General features: G+C 37.4%; 2 protein-coding genes and 1 pseudogene across 2 annotated transcripts; all 3 read left to right on the top strand.

Annotated features, from left to right (window-relative positions):
• Nucleotides 1-1120: 1120 nt before the first annotated feature.
• LOC120211488 lies at nucleotides 1121-4218 on the top strand. Its single transcript, XM_039210012.1, has 5 exons — nucleotides 1121-1259; nucleotides 2137-2215; nucleotides 2375-3303; nucleotides 3408-3898; nucleotides 4002-4218. Exons 2-5 carry the CDS (start codon nucleotides 2206-2208, stop codon nucleotides 4108-4110), a joined length of 1539 nt encoding a protein of 512 aa, XP_039065943.1. The 5' UTR covers nucleotides 1121-1259; nucleotides 2137-2205; the 3' UTR covers nucleotides 4111-4218.
• A 3055-nt stretch (nucleotides 4219-7273) lies between these two features.
• LOC120211335 lies at nucleotides 7274-8145 on the top strand. The gene is made up of 4 exons (XM_039209895.1): nucleotides 7274-7479; nucleotides 7518-7642; nucleotides 7725-7822; nucleotides 8044-8145. Exons 1-4 carry the CDS (start codon nucleotides 7274-7276, stop codon nucleotides 8143-8145), a joined length of 531 nt encoding a protein of 176 aa, XP_039065826.1.
• A 283-nt stretch (nucleotides 8146-8428) lies between these two features.
• LOC120211334 lies at nucleotides 8429-15319 on the top strand (annotated as a pseudogene).
• The last annotated feature ends 52 nt before the right edge of the window (nucleotides 15320-15371 follow it).

Here is a 15371-nt window from a genome sequence, read left to right as displayed (position 1 = left end):
TAGATAGTTAATAGTTCATGATCTCTACAGAAGTACAATTATAGTTGATTATCTGATTGTTGTATCTTGGGAGACAGACAATCAATGATCTTAATTACCATAAAAGTGACCCAAAATTCATCTTAAAGATATTGTATAGCTACATATGTCAACTCGTTTCAATATATTATTTCATTAAAACATATATCTATTTTTATATTGTTCTTTTCTATTACTAATAAAATATTTATATACTTTTAACACATTATTAGAGTAGAGTGCATAACTAACAATTAGTTGATCTAGATGGATGATGCATTAAGTCTCTTAAGTAAGGTTAGAGATTCGAATCTTGATGTTTGCGAATAGAGCAAATTGGGTTGGGAGAGTCGCCCTCACCTCTTCAGTACCCGAGCAAACTAGGTTGGGAGGGTCGTTCTCGCTTCTGCACTACTCGATCTGAATTAGTTGATTAATAAATCAGATACTAGTGATTAATTAAAAAAAACAGCGGAGTGCATAAAATTCGGACAAGTGGGATAACTAGTAAATGTACACGTGTACACAGTTAACGTCATCTTCATATGATTACTGTTGGCAGCCATAGTTTAAGCTTCCTCGTAGCCAATATAACGTCATCTTCACCATGATCACTTAATTGGCAGCCATAGATTAAGCTTCCCCATTGCCAATATTTTGTTCTCTCTTCGCTGCCGTTTTAGTTATAAAGAGTTCCTCCTTAAACAGTATATATGTAACCATTTTGACTTAAAAAAAAGCGGAGATTCTCCAAAATCTTTCTCAGGTAGATTTTTTCCCATTTGTGTTCTTGATGCTGCTGTTTGGTTGGAAAGAAAATTTGGGTTTTTTCCCCCGGGAAAGTGAAGGAGTGACGTGGGAAACTCTCAGTTAAAACCCAAAACCATAAACAATTATAAAAATAATAAAAAATAGAGAATTGGTTTGGTTTGCTTTGCTTAGACATTAATAACAGGTAGCTTTGGAGTGTTGAATTTGAATATTTTTTTTCGTCCATAATTACTTGTTTACATCTCACTCATATCTAAATTAATTTTACATATCTCACTTCTCTCTTATTTATTAAACCAAATTCTTTCACTTTCTACTCTTCTATCGTCAAAAAGAAAAACCTTTACCTTCTCTGATCTCTTTCATTCAAAAAGCTGGGTTTTTTGCAGACACCCAAATTCCATAACCTTGTTTTTCGCTTGGTTTTTGCAGTGAAGTTGATGTTTTTGAATCACAGAGAAGAAATTAAGGTACAAAAACTGTCCTTTATTTTTAATACTAATTTTTACGATTGTTTCTCCTTTCTGTTTTTGTTGGGATCTGTTTTCAGATCTTTGATATTATTCTCTCCTCTTGGTTTTAACTGCATCTTCTTTCATTTTAGTAAAAACCAATCTGGGAATTTCTTTCTGTTAATAATTACAATGGATTAGATCTAGTTCAAGGTATAAACAGAACATATGGCAGCTTTTGCTGAAAAAGAAAGGGATTTTAAAATCTATTTTTGAACTTTATGTAAGCTTTTTTTTCTAAAAAGTTCACAACTTTGTTCTCTTGTCTTTTTATTCATTGGGAAGTGATTAAAAAGAAGATTCTCCAGGTGAAATGAAAGGTCTTTGATCATGGAGCAATCTCTGTCTTTGGTGCTTATAATTTGATAATTGTTGGTTCTTAATCTGGGTCGGTTGCAGCTGCCGTGTCACGGTTGTATCGACCTTGAAAAACGCTACGATGCGGTTGTTACACTATAGTTGTAGCCGCAATTTGGTACTATAATCTGGGTTATGTCAGTGTCATCTCTGATATAATTTGAAGATAAGGTTGTTTCTGTTTTCATCTGTATTCCTTGTTTGATATTCATTTATTTCTGTGCCTGGGAAATGTTTTAAAGAAATCTTGGAGGAAGATGATAGTTATCTTTTCGAGTTTTTAGCCGAACAACAATTACTACATGGTGGTTTTGATTGATCATATGAACAGCTTTGTCCTCGCGAGTCGCGAACTTTTCGTTCGAACTATTTTAATTTTAGTGCCTGCTGGTAGCTGTTTCAGTTCTTTCTTTGAAGGAAATTTCCATGATTCCAAGTTCGATGCCGATCTAACCTGTCCTGCATTTCGTGTGTGCAGAGTAGCTCTCAATTTCCATATGTTGTATGGTCGGAGGTATCGTGATCCGAGGCTAACCGATGATAAAACATGAAACTCGGTAATTACACCATTCCTAATTTTCCTTCTGCTCACCTCTGCCTCGCAGTGTATCTCTCGGTGCAAGTCTTCGTCTTTCAGATGTTATTCTGCTGACTGTATTTAGACATTTATATATGAAGATTACGATGTTTATCGGATATTTTTTATGCACTTGCAGATAATGAACAAGCGATTCGCCATTCAACTATAGTAGGATATAATAGTGACTCGAAGCCTTATTCCTTGGTATCTTTTGAGAACAAAGCAAAGCCTTTGGATTCCACTGGACTGAGCGTAGATGAAATCGTGAAAGAAAATCGGAATGGAACCGTGCCTGATGAAAAGGGTGATGGTCGGGATTCAGATTTCTCACGATATTCGGAGAATACACAGGATGAATTGACAGCATCGGAACTCGACTGCTTTAACAGTGCACATGACTTTGCCAATGGTAATGAAAAGGAGGTCAGAGATTTTGTGACACCGAATTCTCATTCTTCGGAGAATAAGGATTCGTTTCAGGACTCGTTTTTTTATTTCGACAAAAGTGTAATGGAATGTCAATTGCCTGGATTGGTAGTTTGTTATAATGAGAGCACATATCATGTTGTCAAGGACATTTGTATTGATGATGGAGTTCCGACACAAGGTAAGTTCTTGTTTGACACTGGTGTGATTGAGAAGAGTGGCTGCTACTTTCCGCAATCCGAAAACAATCAAGATAGTAAACTGATGAAAGAGAGGTCGGAGATCGATATGCCCATGCAAGATGTTTCCTTCTCTCCGGAAGGAAATCAGTCTGGGAAAGACATCAACAATGATTGTGGCTCTAATAAAAAGCAGGATACCGGCACACGTATGCAAGATGTTCCCGTATCTCTTGAAGAAAACGAGTCTAACGAGGGGATTCCGAATCAATCTGATTCTAAGGATTTGACGATGACAATGGAAATGAAGGATGGTGAGACGAAAATGATCACGGATGATGTCTTGAAAGAGTTGTTTACCCAAGGAGATATACTTTTGATGCCTGAATCAACCACGGTGAAACCCGAAGCCATTTCTACAAATCGTGTAAGTGATGGAATGGAACAACAGTCCTTCAAGGTAAGCTTATCTAGGTTCAAAGTTGACAGTATTTCAATTTACGATATCGAAACTCCTTGTAATAACATCACAGATACACTATATACGCAATGAATTGTATACAGAACGAGAGTAAAAAAGAAGTCATAATTGTTTCTGCGGTTGAAGAATCGAACAATCCAAGCGAAGAGTCAAGTCTTTCAGCTCCTGCTTTGGTCTCTGCTGCCGAAGAATCCAACTGCGGGAAAACGGATGCTATGCCGATCAGTCCTGCTCGGGCGTGTGCTTCAGAGGAAGCATCCAGGAGCAGCCTTGTCAAGCAAGTATCTGATGATAACAACCTGGAAACTGGAACCATCACATCCGACTCCGGTTCTTCTGCACCAACAACCAGCAAAGATGATCGTGAACCTCTCAAGACCGGAAGAGCTCCCGAAGATGCAGCTGATCCGCCTTTTTCAAACTATCTCCAACACGGATACGGAGAGTCTAGTTTCTCTGCAGCAGGGCCTGTAACAGGTCTAGTAAGTTACTCTGGCCCGATAGCATATTCAGGCAACCTCTCCCATAGATCGGACAGCAGCACGACAAGCACTCGCTCTTTCGCCTTCCCCATGTAAATTCGTTGGCAAACTATTTGTTTCCCGTCTCGATCCTCTTCTATATCCTATTCAAAAACTAACTATTGCCCCTTATTCTCACTTTTCCGATACATACAGATTGCAGTCCGAATGGAATAGCAGTCCAGTACGAATGGTGAAAGCCGACCGGAGACAATATCGGAAGCACCGCGGTTGGAGGCATAGCTTTCTTTGCTGTAAATTCTGAAAAGAAGAGGAAAATAAAGTTCAATACCATCCTTAGGTTATATACAAATATATTATTTTTGCTTATCAAAGTTATATACAATAAATCATCCCCTTTTACCTCGCTTGGCATGTAATTTTCAGTAGGTTTAGTGTGTTTTCATGCTGAGTTTTGATTTTCACGTATCATTATGGTGTTTTGTTTTTTTGTTCACTAACATTAAATGAATTTTATAAATGAATTTGTCTGTGAATATATAAACAATACGCTTATAAATGTTAAATATACTAAATATAAATACTTTTTTAAAAAATCGAATACGAATCAAACATAAACATTTTCAAAAATAAATAAATAAAAATAAAATTTTTTAAACCAGATTCATTTACACACCCACACGTCTGCACAGAGTTGCCATTGTTGGTCAAACATTCAGGCTACCTTTGTCCACCTCCATCACTTTTCGATGGCCGTTCATGGATTTACTACACATGCACGTGTGTTCCCTTTCCAACAAGCGGAAATTTATTACATTTGACTGCTTTGGGTTGGGTATGTTTTATTCTTCCAATGAATCCTTGGATAAAGTTTGTACAGGAAAGGGGTACTTGTAATAATAATTCTTTGCTGTCAAGCACCAAACTCCCAGGAATCTGGTTCTTTTAGAATCTGAATCATCAATAAAACACATCCCCATTAAACAGAAAGAATATGCAAAGCTGAACTTGTTCCCCTCAACACATGAGCTGGTAAGGGATGTGCTAAAGAATGAATTAAACCCATAATCGAATGATCAAACACTTTGTTTCTCTGTCAGAAAGCTCATAAATTTACTAAAAATAGCAGCATGAAATTGGTGCTTTTGGTGGACATGTGTGTTAGGCCTTGCTATAATAAAACAAAACCTAGGGTCCTACTCATACCATATGGTAGGTGACATGAAACTAAAAAGCATACAAATTTATGCTTTCCCATGGAAGTGTTTTAGGAGCCTGCATCCTTGTGCTTTGTGTGTCTGTTCCCTTTTTCTATGTATGAGGCTTTTGCTTGATACAACACATTGAGAAAAGTCATACAGAACAAAGAAAGAAAGAAAGGAAGGAAGGAAATATTTATGTCATCCATGGAGTTGATAGTATACATCACGGTGCTGTGGTTTGCCTTCTTTGCACTGCAAGCACCTTGTACTTCCCTGGAAATGAAGCTGCATGCCTCTGATGGACAAGGTAAAGCACTTATAAAGAAAAGATCTCTGCTGATGCATCAGATGAACAATTTATTCCTTCCGGTTTAGACAGAGAGTCGCAGTCACTGATCGGTTCCTTCGTCCAACCGCGACTCTCTGCCTAAATCGAAAGAGATAAACCGTCGTCGTTACCCGACCCGACTATCTTTGTCCCAACAGTCTCCCTTTTTGTGTTTTCATTTTTTAACGAGTTTGATTGGTTTATCTCGAGCAGCAAAAGGAATTGAGCTTTCTCAGTACCCATCACTTCCGAGGAAGATCAGGTTCACCGAGGAAGCTGTAGCAGTAAGAATTTATCCAGAAAAATGCATATATAATCTTTAGTACTAGTATTTTAGAATTGTTACAATCCGATCCTTAGACTCGTATGTCTTTTGTTTTTTTTATTTCTAAAACAGATTAAGGTAAATGAAGCTCACCATTCGATTTCAAACACCAAGCAGAAGGAACATGTTCCCGGTAACATATCTAACAAGCACTCATGTTCATGTGCGTAGATATTGTTAGATTTTAGGTTTAGCACATCGAAAATAGCATAAAAAGAATTTAGGTTTAACCAACTTGGATTCAAACTCTAATATTTTCTTACTTTTTATAATCAGTATACAAAGAGAAAAATAGTAAACTGCAGATTCTATTTCGATTGAATTTCTTCGTAATCATCTCGAATGTAATAAAAAATTTAGATCATAAAACTCTAACGTTTCGTATAACATTAGTGCATGGAAGTGGAGGCACGAGGCAAGAATGGGTGGAGTCCGGGGCCGACATTTCACACTATTTTTCGATGGATTATTCCCACGTAAAAAGACGACGCCCCATACACAACAAGTCATTGCCGGTCGGTCCTTGAAACCTGGAGGATCCAATTTTATTCCGACAAGTACAGATAACAATCTCATTCCGACCAAGATTTTGTTAGTGTAGTTTAGCCACTAATGTTTTTTTTCCTTCTGTGATTAGGGAAATGAGGAACTCTTGTCTTCTTTTTGTTTATGTTTATGGCCGACAGCCAAAAAGGTTGAAATAAGATTTTGTTTACGTAAAACCAGGGTACTTGGGGAGTCTGAGTTGTTTTGTGGTTCTCTCTTGGTAGTGAAAATGGTGGCTACAAACCCCAATATACCTAATCTTTTTACCAATACTCAATGTTTCGCATTTAATAATATTAAATAAGCACCAATCAAGCAATGAACTATTGTTACTTCTTCAGGTATTAGGTTCGAGCATTAGGAATGTAAGGGGTGTTAACGTTTAATGTTAAATAATTGAGAGTTATTTTTGAATAAATATTTTTTTGTCCTTAACTCAGATTAATAAAAAAATATTAAATAACAAATTGGGTAAATTATAATTTTGTACCTAAACTATCAACTTTGATCTTTTTTAATACCTAAACTTTTAATTTTTTTTTTAAAATATACCTAACGTTTAGTTTTTATTTTATTTTATTACCTCGCCGCTAAAAGCTTAATGTCACTTCATTTTTTATGGATAAATTACATCATTTATCTCTCAACTATATTCTTACTCTTATTTTGATACTAAAGTTTAAAATTTTTCAATTTAACTACTCAACTTTCAAATTGTTCATATTTTAAGCAATCTAATTTATTTCATTAATAATTTTTGTGACATGGTATTTATTAATATATAATTAAAAATAAAACAAATTGAAAGTTAGAGTGATTAAATTAGGAGTAATTTGAAAATTGAGTAATTAAATTAAAAAATTTAAACTTTAATGAACAAAATAGGAATGAAAATATAGTTGAGTAATGAGTGATGCGATTTACTAGTAAAATAGGTGTCACGTGCAGAACTACATAATAAAAGAGATATCAAAACGACGTAGTTTGCACAGAAAAACAAAGGTATATAAGCAGCGGAGAAGATGCAAAGAAATCTCAAAATCCATTAGATTCCAAAAGAGAAAAAATGGAAGGTTTTTTGAAGCGCGCCAAGTCCTTCGCTGAAGAAGCGGCAAAGCCGAACAAAATCGCCGGAACCGCCAAGAAGTCCAGGGAGCTTGCTCTTGAAGCCTCCAATAAAGCCGATGAATTCAAAACCGCGGTTCTCCGGCAAGCCGATCAAATCCAATTCCAGAGCCTCTCCAAGTCCATTTCCGATAATATCCCTCCTCAACTCTCCTCCCTCTCCGTTGCCGCCCCCGGTTCATATTTCTCGGATCCTCCGCAATATACGATTCGGAGCTCCGGAACTTTGGTCTCACTGATGATTTGAGAGGATTCGTTAGAGGTTTCACTTCTAGTACTTTCCAGAACTTCTCTTCCCTTGTCCGCGGTAATTTCTTCATTCGATTTTATATATTTTTCTTTAAAAAGTGAAAAACCAAAATTTGAAATTCAGTTTTTCCGAGTATATGAACCGGAACCGTCCGATGCGAGTGTTGCGGGGACCAATGTACGGAAGGATCTGAGTGAATGGCAAGAGAGGCATGCCACTCTTGTTCTTACTACTGTTGAGGTGAAAAGTTACATTTAAATTTTGAATTACGTTTCTAAAATTTGGACGAAAAGAAAAAACTAAAAAGGTGACATTTGTGGTCATATATTTGTTTTAAGATGAATTTTCGTGTAATTTTTTATCATTTTAAATTTCAATTGCCATCGAAATATGCAAGAATCGTATCAGATATTGTACTTCGATAATTAATAATTTATGTAAAACAAATTTTTCTTATGCAGGAAATCAAGAAATTAAGATATGAATTGTGCCCGCGTGTGATGAAAGACAGAAAATTTTGGAGGATATATTTTGTTCTTGTTAGTACTTATGTCGGCCTGTAAGTGTTTGATTAGTATTACAAAAGTGGTAATTTAGGATAAGGGATCGAAGTACTGTTTAGATGTAAGGTATTTCTACCGATTTTTTTATTATTGGGCGCTCTACCGATTTGGTAAAGCGTTACCTAAAACATTTTACCGAAAATATTAAAAACATTAATGTTTTAGGTAGAATTAATAATGTTTCTGTAATTTTTTACCGGAAATGTTAAAAATAATAATAATAAAATCGGTAACGTCTTTTCTTAGCCGTATATTAAGGTCGCCGCACGGTAGAATTTCCCCAATGTCACCAATCAGTTGGTCTAACATGACATATTACTATAACGTGGTAGGCTTCCGTACACACGTAGGGGTGTAAACGAAGAAAGGGTATGAAATGTTCGTGAACCGTTCATATAACGTTCGTTTATTAAGTTAAATAATAGAATAAATTTTTTATGAATGAACACGACTAAATGTGTGTTTGATTCATTTATGTTCACGAATAAGCTCATTTTTCGGATCGCTTATAAGCTCGTTAACCCGATTTCTTTTTATTTTTTTACATTTTAAATATTGGTGAAGGTAGAGACTAAATTGAATATATAATAAATTTTAGAGTTTAAACAGTAAAGTTTAAAGAGTTTAAGGACTAATGGTGTAATTTCACCATTTCTCGTTATCTTTGCAAATGAAAGGGTAAAAGGAGATTGTACAAGTAAACATTAGATGGAACTCACAAACGTTAAACGAATTAAATATGAATATCTTCGAAAATAAATAAACGAATACGATTACATATTCTTCCCCAGATTCAAACGCACCAATTGTTAGGAAATAAACCGAGTACGAGTAATTTCCCTATAACCAGATTAGTGAGAATGCGAAATAAAAGCGGAAAAATAATACCCGAAATTGATAACGGAGTTCAGCCAATTGTGCTTACATCTCCGGATTGCTGCAGATCTTTTACTAAGAGAGAAAATTTACAGGTGTTTACAAAACACTCACTACTCACAAGAAAACTCTCTAGTATTGGGAGAAAGAAATTATTTTTGGGATTGTTTTGAAGCTAAATGAGCTAGGGTATTTATAGTTGAAACTAAGGACTTAATCTTGTAAATACCCTAAAGCCTAGGGATTAATTGTGATTATCACATTATCATTTTTCAACAAACATCTACCAAACTTTGAAAAACTATTTTTCAAAGAAACATTTACCAAACTTTAAAAATCATTTTCAAAGAAACATTTACCAAACTTTGAAAACCATTTTTTCAAAGTTGGTTGCCAAACTTGAAAATCATTTTAACAATACTTTCAACAATCTCCCACTTGAAGACTGATTTTAATCTGTCTTCACACCTCAATCAATGCAACAGCTTTTCTAGTCTTGTTACTCTAGCATGCCAACTGAAGTTGAACACAACTTCAGTTTGTCTGTAGTCACCGTCTTTATCAACAAGTCTGCCGGATTTTGAGCTCCACTGATCTTTTCAAGTTTTAAAATCCCATCTTCCAGAAGAGACCGGATAAAATAATATCGCAATTGTATGTGCTTTGTCCTGGAATGAAAAAATGGATTCTTTGCTAGATGTATAACACTTTGACTGTTGCAATACAAGACATTGTTTTCTTGTTTCTTGCCTAACTCTTCTAAGAAACTTTGGAGCCAAACCATCTCCTTGCTGGCTTCCGTAACAACGACATATTCTGCTTCAATTGTGGAGAGAGCAACTATCTTCTGTAGTTGAGAAACCCAACTCACTGCGGTTCCTCCTAGAGTATAGACATACCCTGTAGTGCTCCTTCTGATGTCAACATTTCCGGCTAAGTCAGCATCTACATAGCCTGTCAGTATCGTATCTCCACCTTTGAAACAAAGTGCTTTGTTTGTAGTACCGCGCAAATATCTGAGGATCCATTTGACTGCTTCCCAATGTACCTTGCCTGGATTATTCATGTACCTGCTAACAGCTCCCACTGCTTGAGCAATATCTGGTCTGGTACAAACCATGGCATACAATAGACTTCCAATTGCTGAGGCATACGGCACCTTCACCATGTGTGCACGTTCTTCCTCCGTCTTTGGTGACTGTTCTTTGGAGAGTCTAAAATGAACACCTAAAGGTGTACTTACTGGTTTAGGATCTTGCATGTTGAACCTGGAGAGTACTTTTTTGATATACTCAGCCTGTGATAACATCAAAGTCCCCGACTTTGTGTCTCTCGTAATCCTCATCCCAAGAATCTACTTTGTAGCGCCCAGATCCTTCATAGCAAACTGCTTCAACAATTTTTGCTTCAAGTTTATAATCTCTTGCATGTTTGAGCCTGCAACGAGCATGTCATCAACATACAATAATAAAATAATGAAGCTATTGTCGAACCTCTTGATGTAGCAACAATGATCTGCTTGGCATCTGGTAAAACCACTGCTACCCATGAAGCTATCGAACTTCTTGTACCACTGTCTAGGAGCTTGTTTTAAACCATACAAGCTCTTCTTCAACCTCCATACCAAGTTTTTCTTGCCTGCCTCTATGAAGCCTTCTGGCTGCCTCATATAGATTTCTTCCTTTAAATCACCATGAAGGAAAGTTGTCTTTGCATCTAACTGCTCAAGATGTAAATTTTCTGCAGCTACAGTTTTCAACACCAGTCTGATTGTAGACAGTTTTACAACTGGAGAGAAAATTTCATTGTAGTCAATACCTTCCTTTTGCTGAAAACCTTTGACAACCAATCTTGCTTTGTAGCGTTTGCTCCCATCGTGCTCTTTCTTGATCCTGTAAATCCACTTGTTGTGGAGCGCTTTCTTGCCTGATAATAATTCAGCTAATTCCCACTTCTGATTTGACATAAGCGAGTCCATCTCATATTTCATGGAAGACTCCCACTTGACTGAATCCTCCACCTGCATTGCTTCATCATAGCACTCTGGTTCACCATTGTCAGTCAGCAACAAGTATTGCAAAGAAAGAGAATAACGTTGGGTTGATTTAGGAATTTTGGAGGAGCGTCTTAGTTCCAGTGTGTCTGGTTCTTCTTGAATTGCTTCAGGACTGATCTGAACATCATTTCCAGAAATCTCCTCGAACTCAGCAAATTCCTTTGTTTCAGCTTTGGTATTGGAGCTGCTTGATTCTACAGTTGACCTGTCTTTGTACATCACATTCTCATTGAAAATGACATCTCTGCTTCTGATGATCTTCCGATTTTCATAGTCCCAAAACTGGTAGCCGAACTCATCACCACCATAACCAACAAAGACACATTTGTTGGACTTGGCATCAAGTTTACTTCTTTCAGCAGAGTTTATGTGTACATAAGAAATACAACCAAACACTCTTAAGTATGAAAGGTTCATTTATTTCTTGCTCCAAACTTCCTCTGGTATTCTGCCATCCAAAGGAACTGAGGGCCCGCGGTTGATCAAGTAAGTTGCAGTGTTGATAGCTTCAGCCCATAGAAATTTGGGCAATCCGGCATGTATCCTCATGCTTCTGGCACGTTCATTCAGAGTTCTGTTCATGCGCTCTGCTACGCCATTCTGTTGCGGTGTCATGAGAACTGTTGTCTCTATCTTGATCCCATTGTTTGCGCAAAATTCTCTGAATCTACGATTTTTGTATTCTCCTCCATTATCAGACCTCAACCGCTTGACTTTCAGACCAGTCTCATTTTCCACCATGACCTTCCATTTTCTGAAGGTATCAAAGACTTCTGATTTTTTCTTCAGAAAATAAACCCACACCTTCCTTGTAGAGTCATCGATGAAGGTGACATAATATAATGAGCCTGCAAGAGATGGAACTGGAGATGGTCCCCATACATCAGTATAAACCAACTCTAACTTTTCAGCCTTGGGTGTCTTATCAATCTTTGCAAAGCTGACTTTCTTTTGTTTGCCAAAGATGCAATCCTTGCATAGTTAGACATCTACATTCTTTAGATCCGACAACTTCCCCTTTGACAAAAGTGTCTTCATCCATTTCTCACTCATATGGCCAAGCCTTTGGTGCCATAGGTTTGATTTTCCATCAGCATCTGCTACTACAATAATATTCTCTAAATTTGAGGTTATATAGAGAGTACCAGTTTTCTTACCACGAGCAATGAGGAGTGCTCCTTTGGTAATCTTCCATTCACAGCCAGAAAAGGTTGTACTATATCATTCTCCATCAAGCTGTCCTACAGAAATCAAATTCCTTTTGAGGCCAGGAATATGTCTCACTCTTGTCAGCTTCCAGGTGGTCTGGTTTGGCAACTTTAATCGGATGTCACCTTTTCCGACGATCTTCAAGGTTTCATCATCGGCTAGATGAATCTTCCCAAAATCACCACTGACATAGTTCTCCATGATTTCTCGGCATGGGGTGGAGTGGAAAGATGCCCCTGAATCCAAGATCCATGATTCAATCGGAGTATTGACGCTTAGAATCATGACATCACCTGTCTCCTCTGTCATGTTGGCAGATTCCTGTACACCGGTATATTTCTTCAGTGCTCGACAATCTCTTTTAAAGTGACCCTTCTTGCCATAATTATAACAGGTAAAATCTTTCTTTCCTGTTCTTGATTTGCCCCTTCTGGATTTCAATCTGCCACGATTTGAATTTCTTTCTGAAGTTCTCCCTCTGGACTCCATGTGCAAGGTTGAGGAGGTTGATGCTTCACCAGATTCTCTCCGTCGAATTTCTTCGCTCAGTACCAGATCCCGAACATCGTCGAATTTCAATTTACTATTTCCCGACGAGCTGCCAACTGTTGTAACAGTAGCATTCCAACTGTATGGTAGAGATGATAAGAGAATTAAAGCTCGAACTTCATCATCGAATTCAATTTCCACTGAACTCAACTGGGCTGTGATTGTGTTGAGTTCATTTAGGTGTTGTGCCATCGATGCCCCTTCCGTCATCCGCAAATTGAATAATCGCCTCATCAAGTGCACTTTGTTTGAGGCTGATGACTTCTCATACATACTGGAGAGAGCCACCATAAGACCCGCCGTGGTCTTTTCCTTTGCTATGTTGAAAGAAACATTGCGGGATAACGTCAGTCGGATAACTCAGAGGGCTTGTCTGTCGAGAAGAGCCTAGTCTTCATTCTTCATGCCCTCTGGTTGCTTTCCTGAGAGAAGTTGATATAGATTTTTCTGGTACAAAAAATCTTCGATCTGCATCTTCCAAAAGCCAAAGTCCGCACCATCGAACTTTTCAATTTTCACATTCCCTTCGTCTGCAGCCATCGCTCCCATCTGATTTCGTTTGGAACGTTTCTGACAATTCTTGTGAACCACCGTGTATTAGAACACCTCCGTCGACAAACTCGTATCGCCGACAAAATTTTTACTATTCACGAAATTCACTATTCACATGAATAGTAATGAATAGTAACCTCACAAAAAATTGACAATTCACAACCAAAAGCTCTGATGCCAGTTATTAGGAAATAAACCGAGTACGAGTAATTTCCCTATAACCAGATTAGTGAGAATGCGAAATAAAAGCGGAAAAATAATACTCGAAATTGATAACGGAGTTCAGCCAATTGTGCTTACGTCTCCGGACTGCTGCAGATCTTTTACTAAGAGAGAAAATTTACAGGTGTTTACAAAACACTCACTACTCACAAGAAAACTCTCTAGTATTGGGAGAAAGAAATGATTTTTGGGATTGTTTTGAAGCTAAATGAGCTAGGGTATTTATAGTTGAAACTAAGGACTTAATCTTGTAAATACCCTAAAGCCTAGGGATTAATTGTGATTATCCCATTATCATTTTTCAACAAACATCTACCAAATTTTGAAAAACTATTTTTCAAAGAAACATTTACCAAACTTTGAAAACCATTTTCAAAGAAACATTTACCAAACTTTGAAAACCATTTTTTCAAAGTTGGTTGCCAAACTTGAAAATCATTTTAACAATACTTTCAACACCAATGATGCATTTCCATAAACCAGATGCAAGGCTGGTTAACAATGGACTCCCGGAAGAGGTGCAAAAGCTATGTTGCCGAGTAAACTACGAGAAACTGAGGTTCGCACCTCCGATACAAGCGTTGGCCCAGAAGATTGTTCGGATACTAAGAGAAAAGGGTCCTTTCCTAGTCCTTCATCTCCGATACGAAATGGATATGATCGCATTCTCCGGTTGTAACGAAGGCTGCAACGAACAAGAGATCAACGAGTTAACGAAAATGAGGTAAACAAAATAGCTATGCATCAGCTCCCGTTCGAGCAACATGCTAATAACGCGAATGCATGATTATACATTCGCGTTATTAGTACGATGTTCTAATGAGATTCGAGTGAATCCAATCATTTAATCATATGATAATGTGAATATCAGATATGCATATCCATGGTGGAGAGAAAAGGTAATAGTTTCGGAGAAGAAGAAACTGGATGGTTTATGCCCTTTGACACCTGAGGAAACAGCACTAACATTACAGGCATTGGGGATCGACCGCAATATCCAAGTTTATATAGCTGCTGGAGATATATATGGAGGAGAAAGAAGATTGACAACACTTAGAGCAGCTTATCCCAATCTGGTTAGTTAATAGCTGAACGATTAATTCGAATTTCGTTCGTTTTTACGATCTGTCGAACGACTAGTTCGGCATCCGGTTGAAACTTACTTGGTGATTTGTACTATAGGTGAAGAATGAAACTTTACTACCACCATCAGAGCTTGAACCTTTCAGGAACCATTCAAACCAGATGGCAGCATGGCCAAAGTGGTCGAAGGCCATAGACGGTAAGATCTACTAGTTCGAGTCTAAATTTAATACAAGATTGATGGTGTTTTTTTAATCGAATTTCAATGTTATTGATCAGTTAACTGGGGTTCAAGAAAACAATTCTGTTGGACCGGAAGGCGATCGTGGATCTAGTGGATCTGTTCAGGGCTGGATCAATAAGCTGGGAAGAATTCTCATCGGAAATGAATGAAGCTCATGTGGATCGTATGGGGAACCCTTTGAAAAGATCGGTGATTTCCGGTAAGCCGAAGGAAGAAGACTACTTTTATACAAACCCTGAAGAGTGTTTGGCAAGAGTTGATGATGAATTACAAGTTTCTGAGGATCAGCAACAAGAAACTGATGTTGATGCTGAAGCTGAACCATGAATATATATATATATATATATAGTTTAAGGTTGAAACCACAAACCTAAAACCCTAAAAGGGTATTAGCAGGGAAACGATTTGCAGGTTTCTTGTCTTGCACGGTGTTAA

The sequence above is a fragment of the Hibiscus syriacus genome, unplaced genomic scaffold, assembly GCF_006381635.1.
Source record: "Hibiscus syriacus cultivar Baekdansim isolate YM2019G1 unplaced genomic scaffold, ASM638163v2 tig00109972_pilon, whole genome shotgun sequence".
Classification (NCBI taxonomy): Eukaryota; Viridiplantae; Streptophyta; class Magnoliopsida; order Malvales; family Malvaceae; genus Hibiscus; species Hibiscus syriacus.
Note: the sequence above shows the minus strand (reverse complement) of the source record. Positions and strands in the feature narration are given on the sequence as shown.

Coding starts and splice junctions, on each gene's coding strand:
- LOC120211335 (XM_039209895.1), top strand. CDS start 7,274: ATGGAAGGTTTTTTGAAGCGCGCCAAGTCCTTCGCTGAAGAAGCGGCA. Junction 7,480..7,517: donor TCCGATAATATCCCTCCTCA/ACTCTCCTCCCT, acceptor CCGGTTCATATT/TCTCGGATCCTCCGCAATAT. Junction 7,643..7,724: donor CTCTTCCCTTGTCCGCGGTA/ATTTCTTCATTC, acceptor GAGTATATGAAC/CGGAACCGTCCGATGCGAGT.
- LOC120211488 (XM_039210012.1), top strand. Junction 3,304..3,407: donor TGGAACAACAGTCCTTCAAG/GTAAGCTTATCT, acceptor AATTGTATACAG/AACGAGAGTAAAAAAGAAGT. Junction 3,899..4,001: donor CGCTCTTTCGCCTTCCCCAT/GTAAATTCGTTG, acceptor CGATACATACAG/ATTGCAGTCCGAATGGAATA.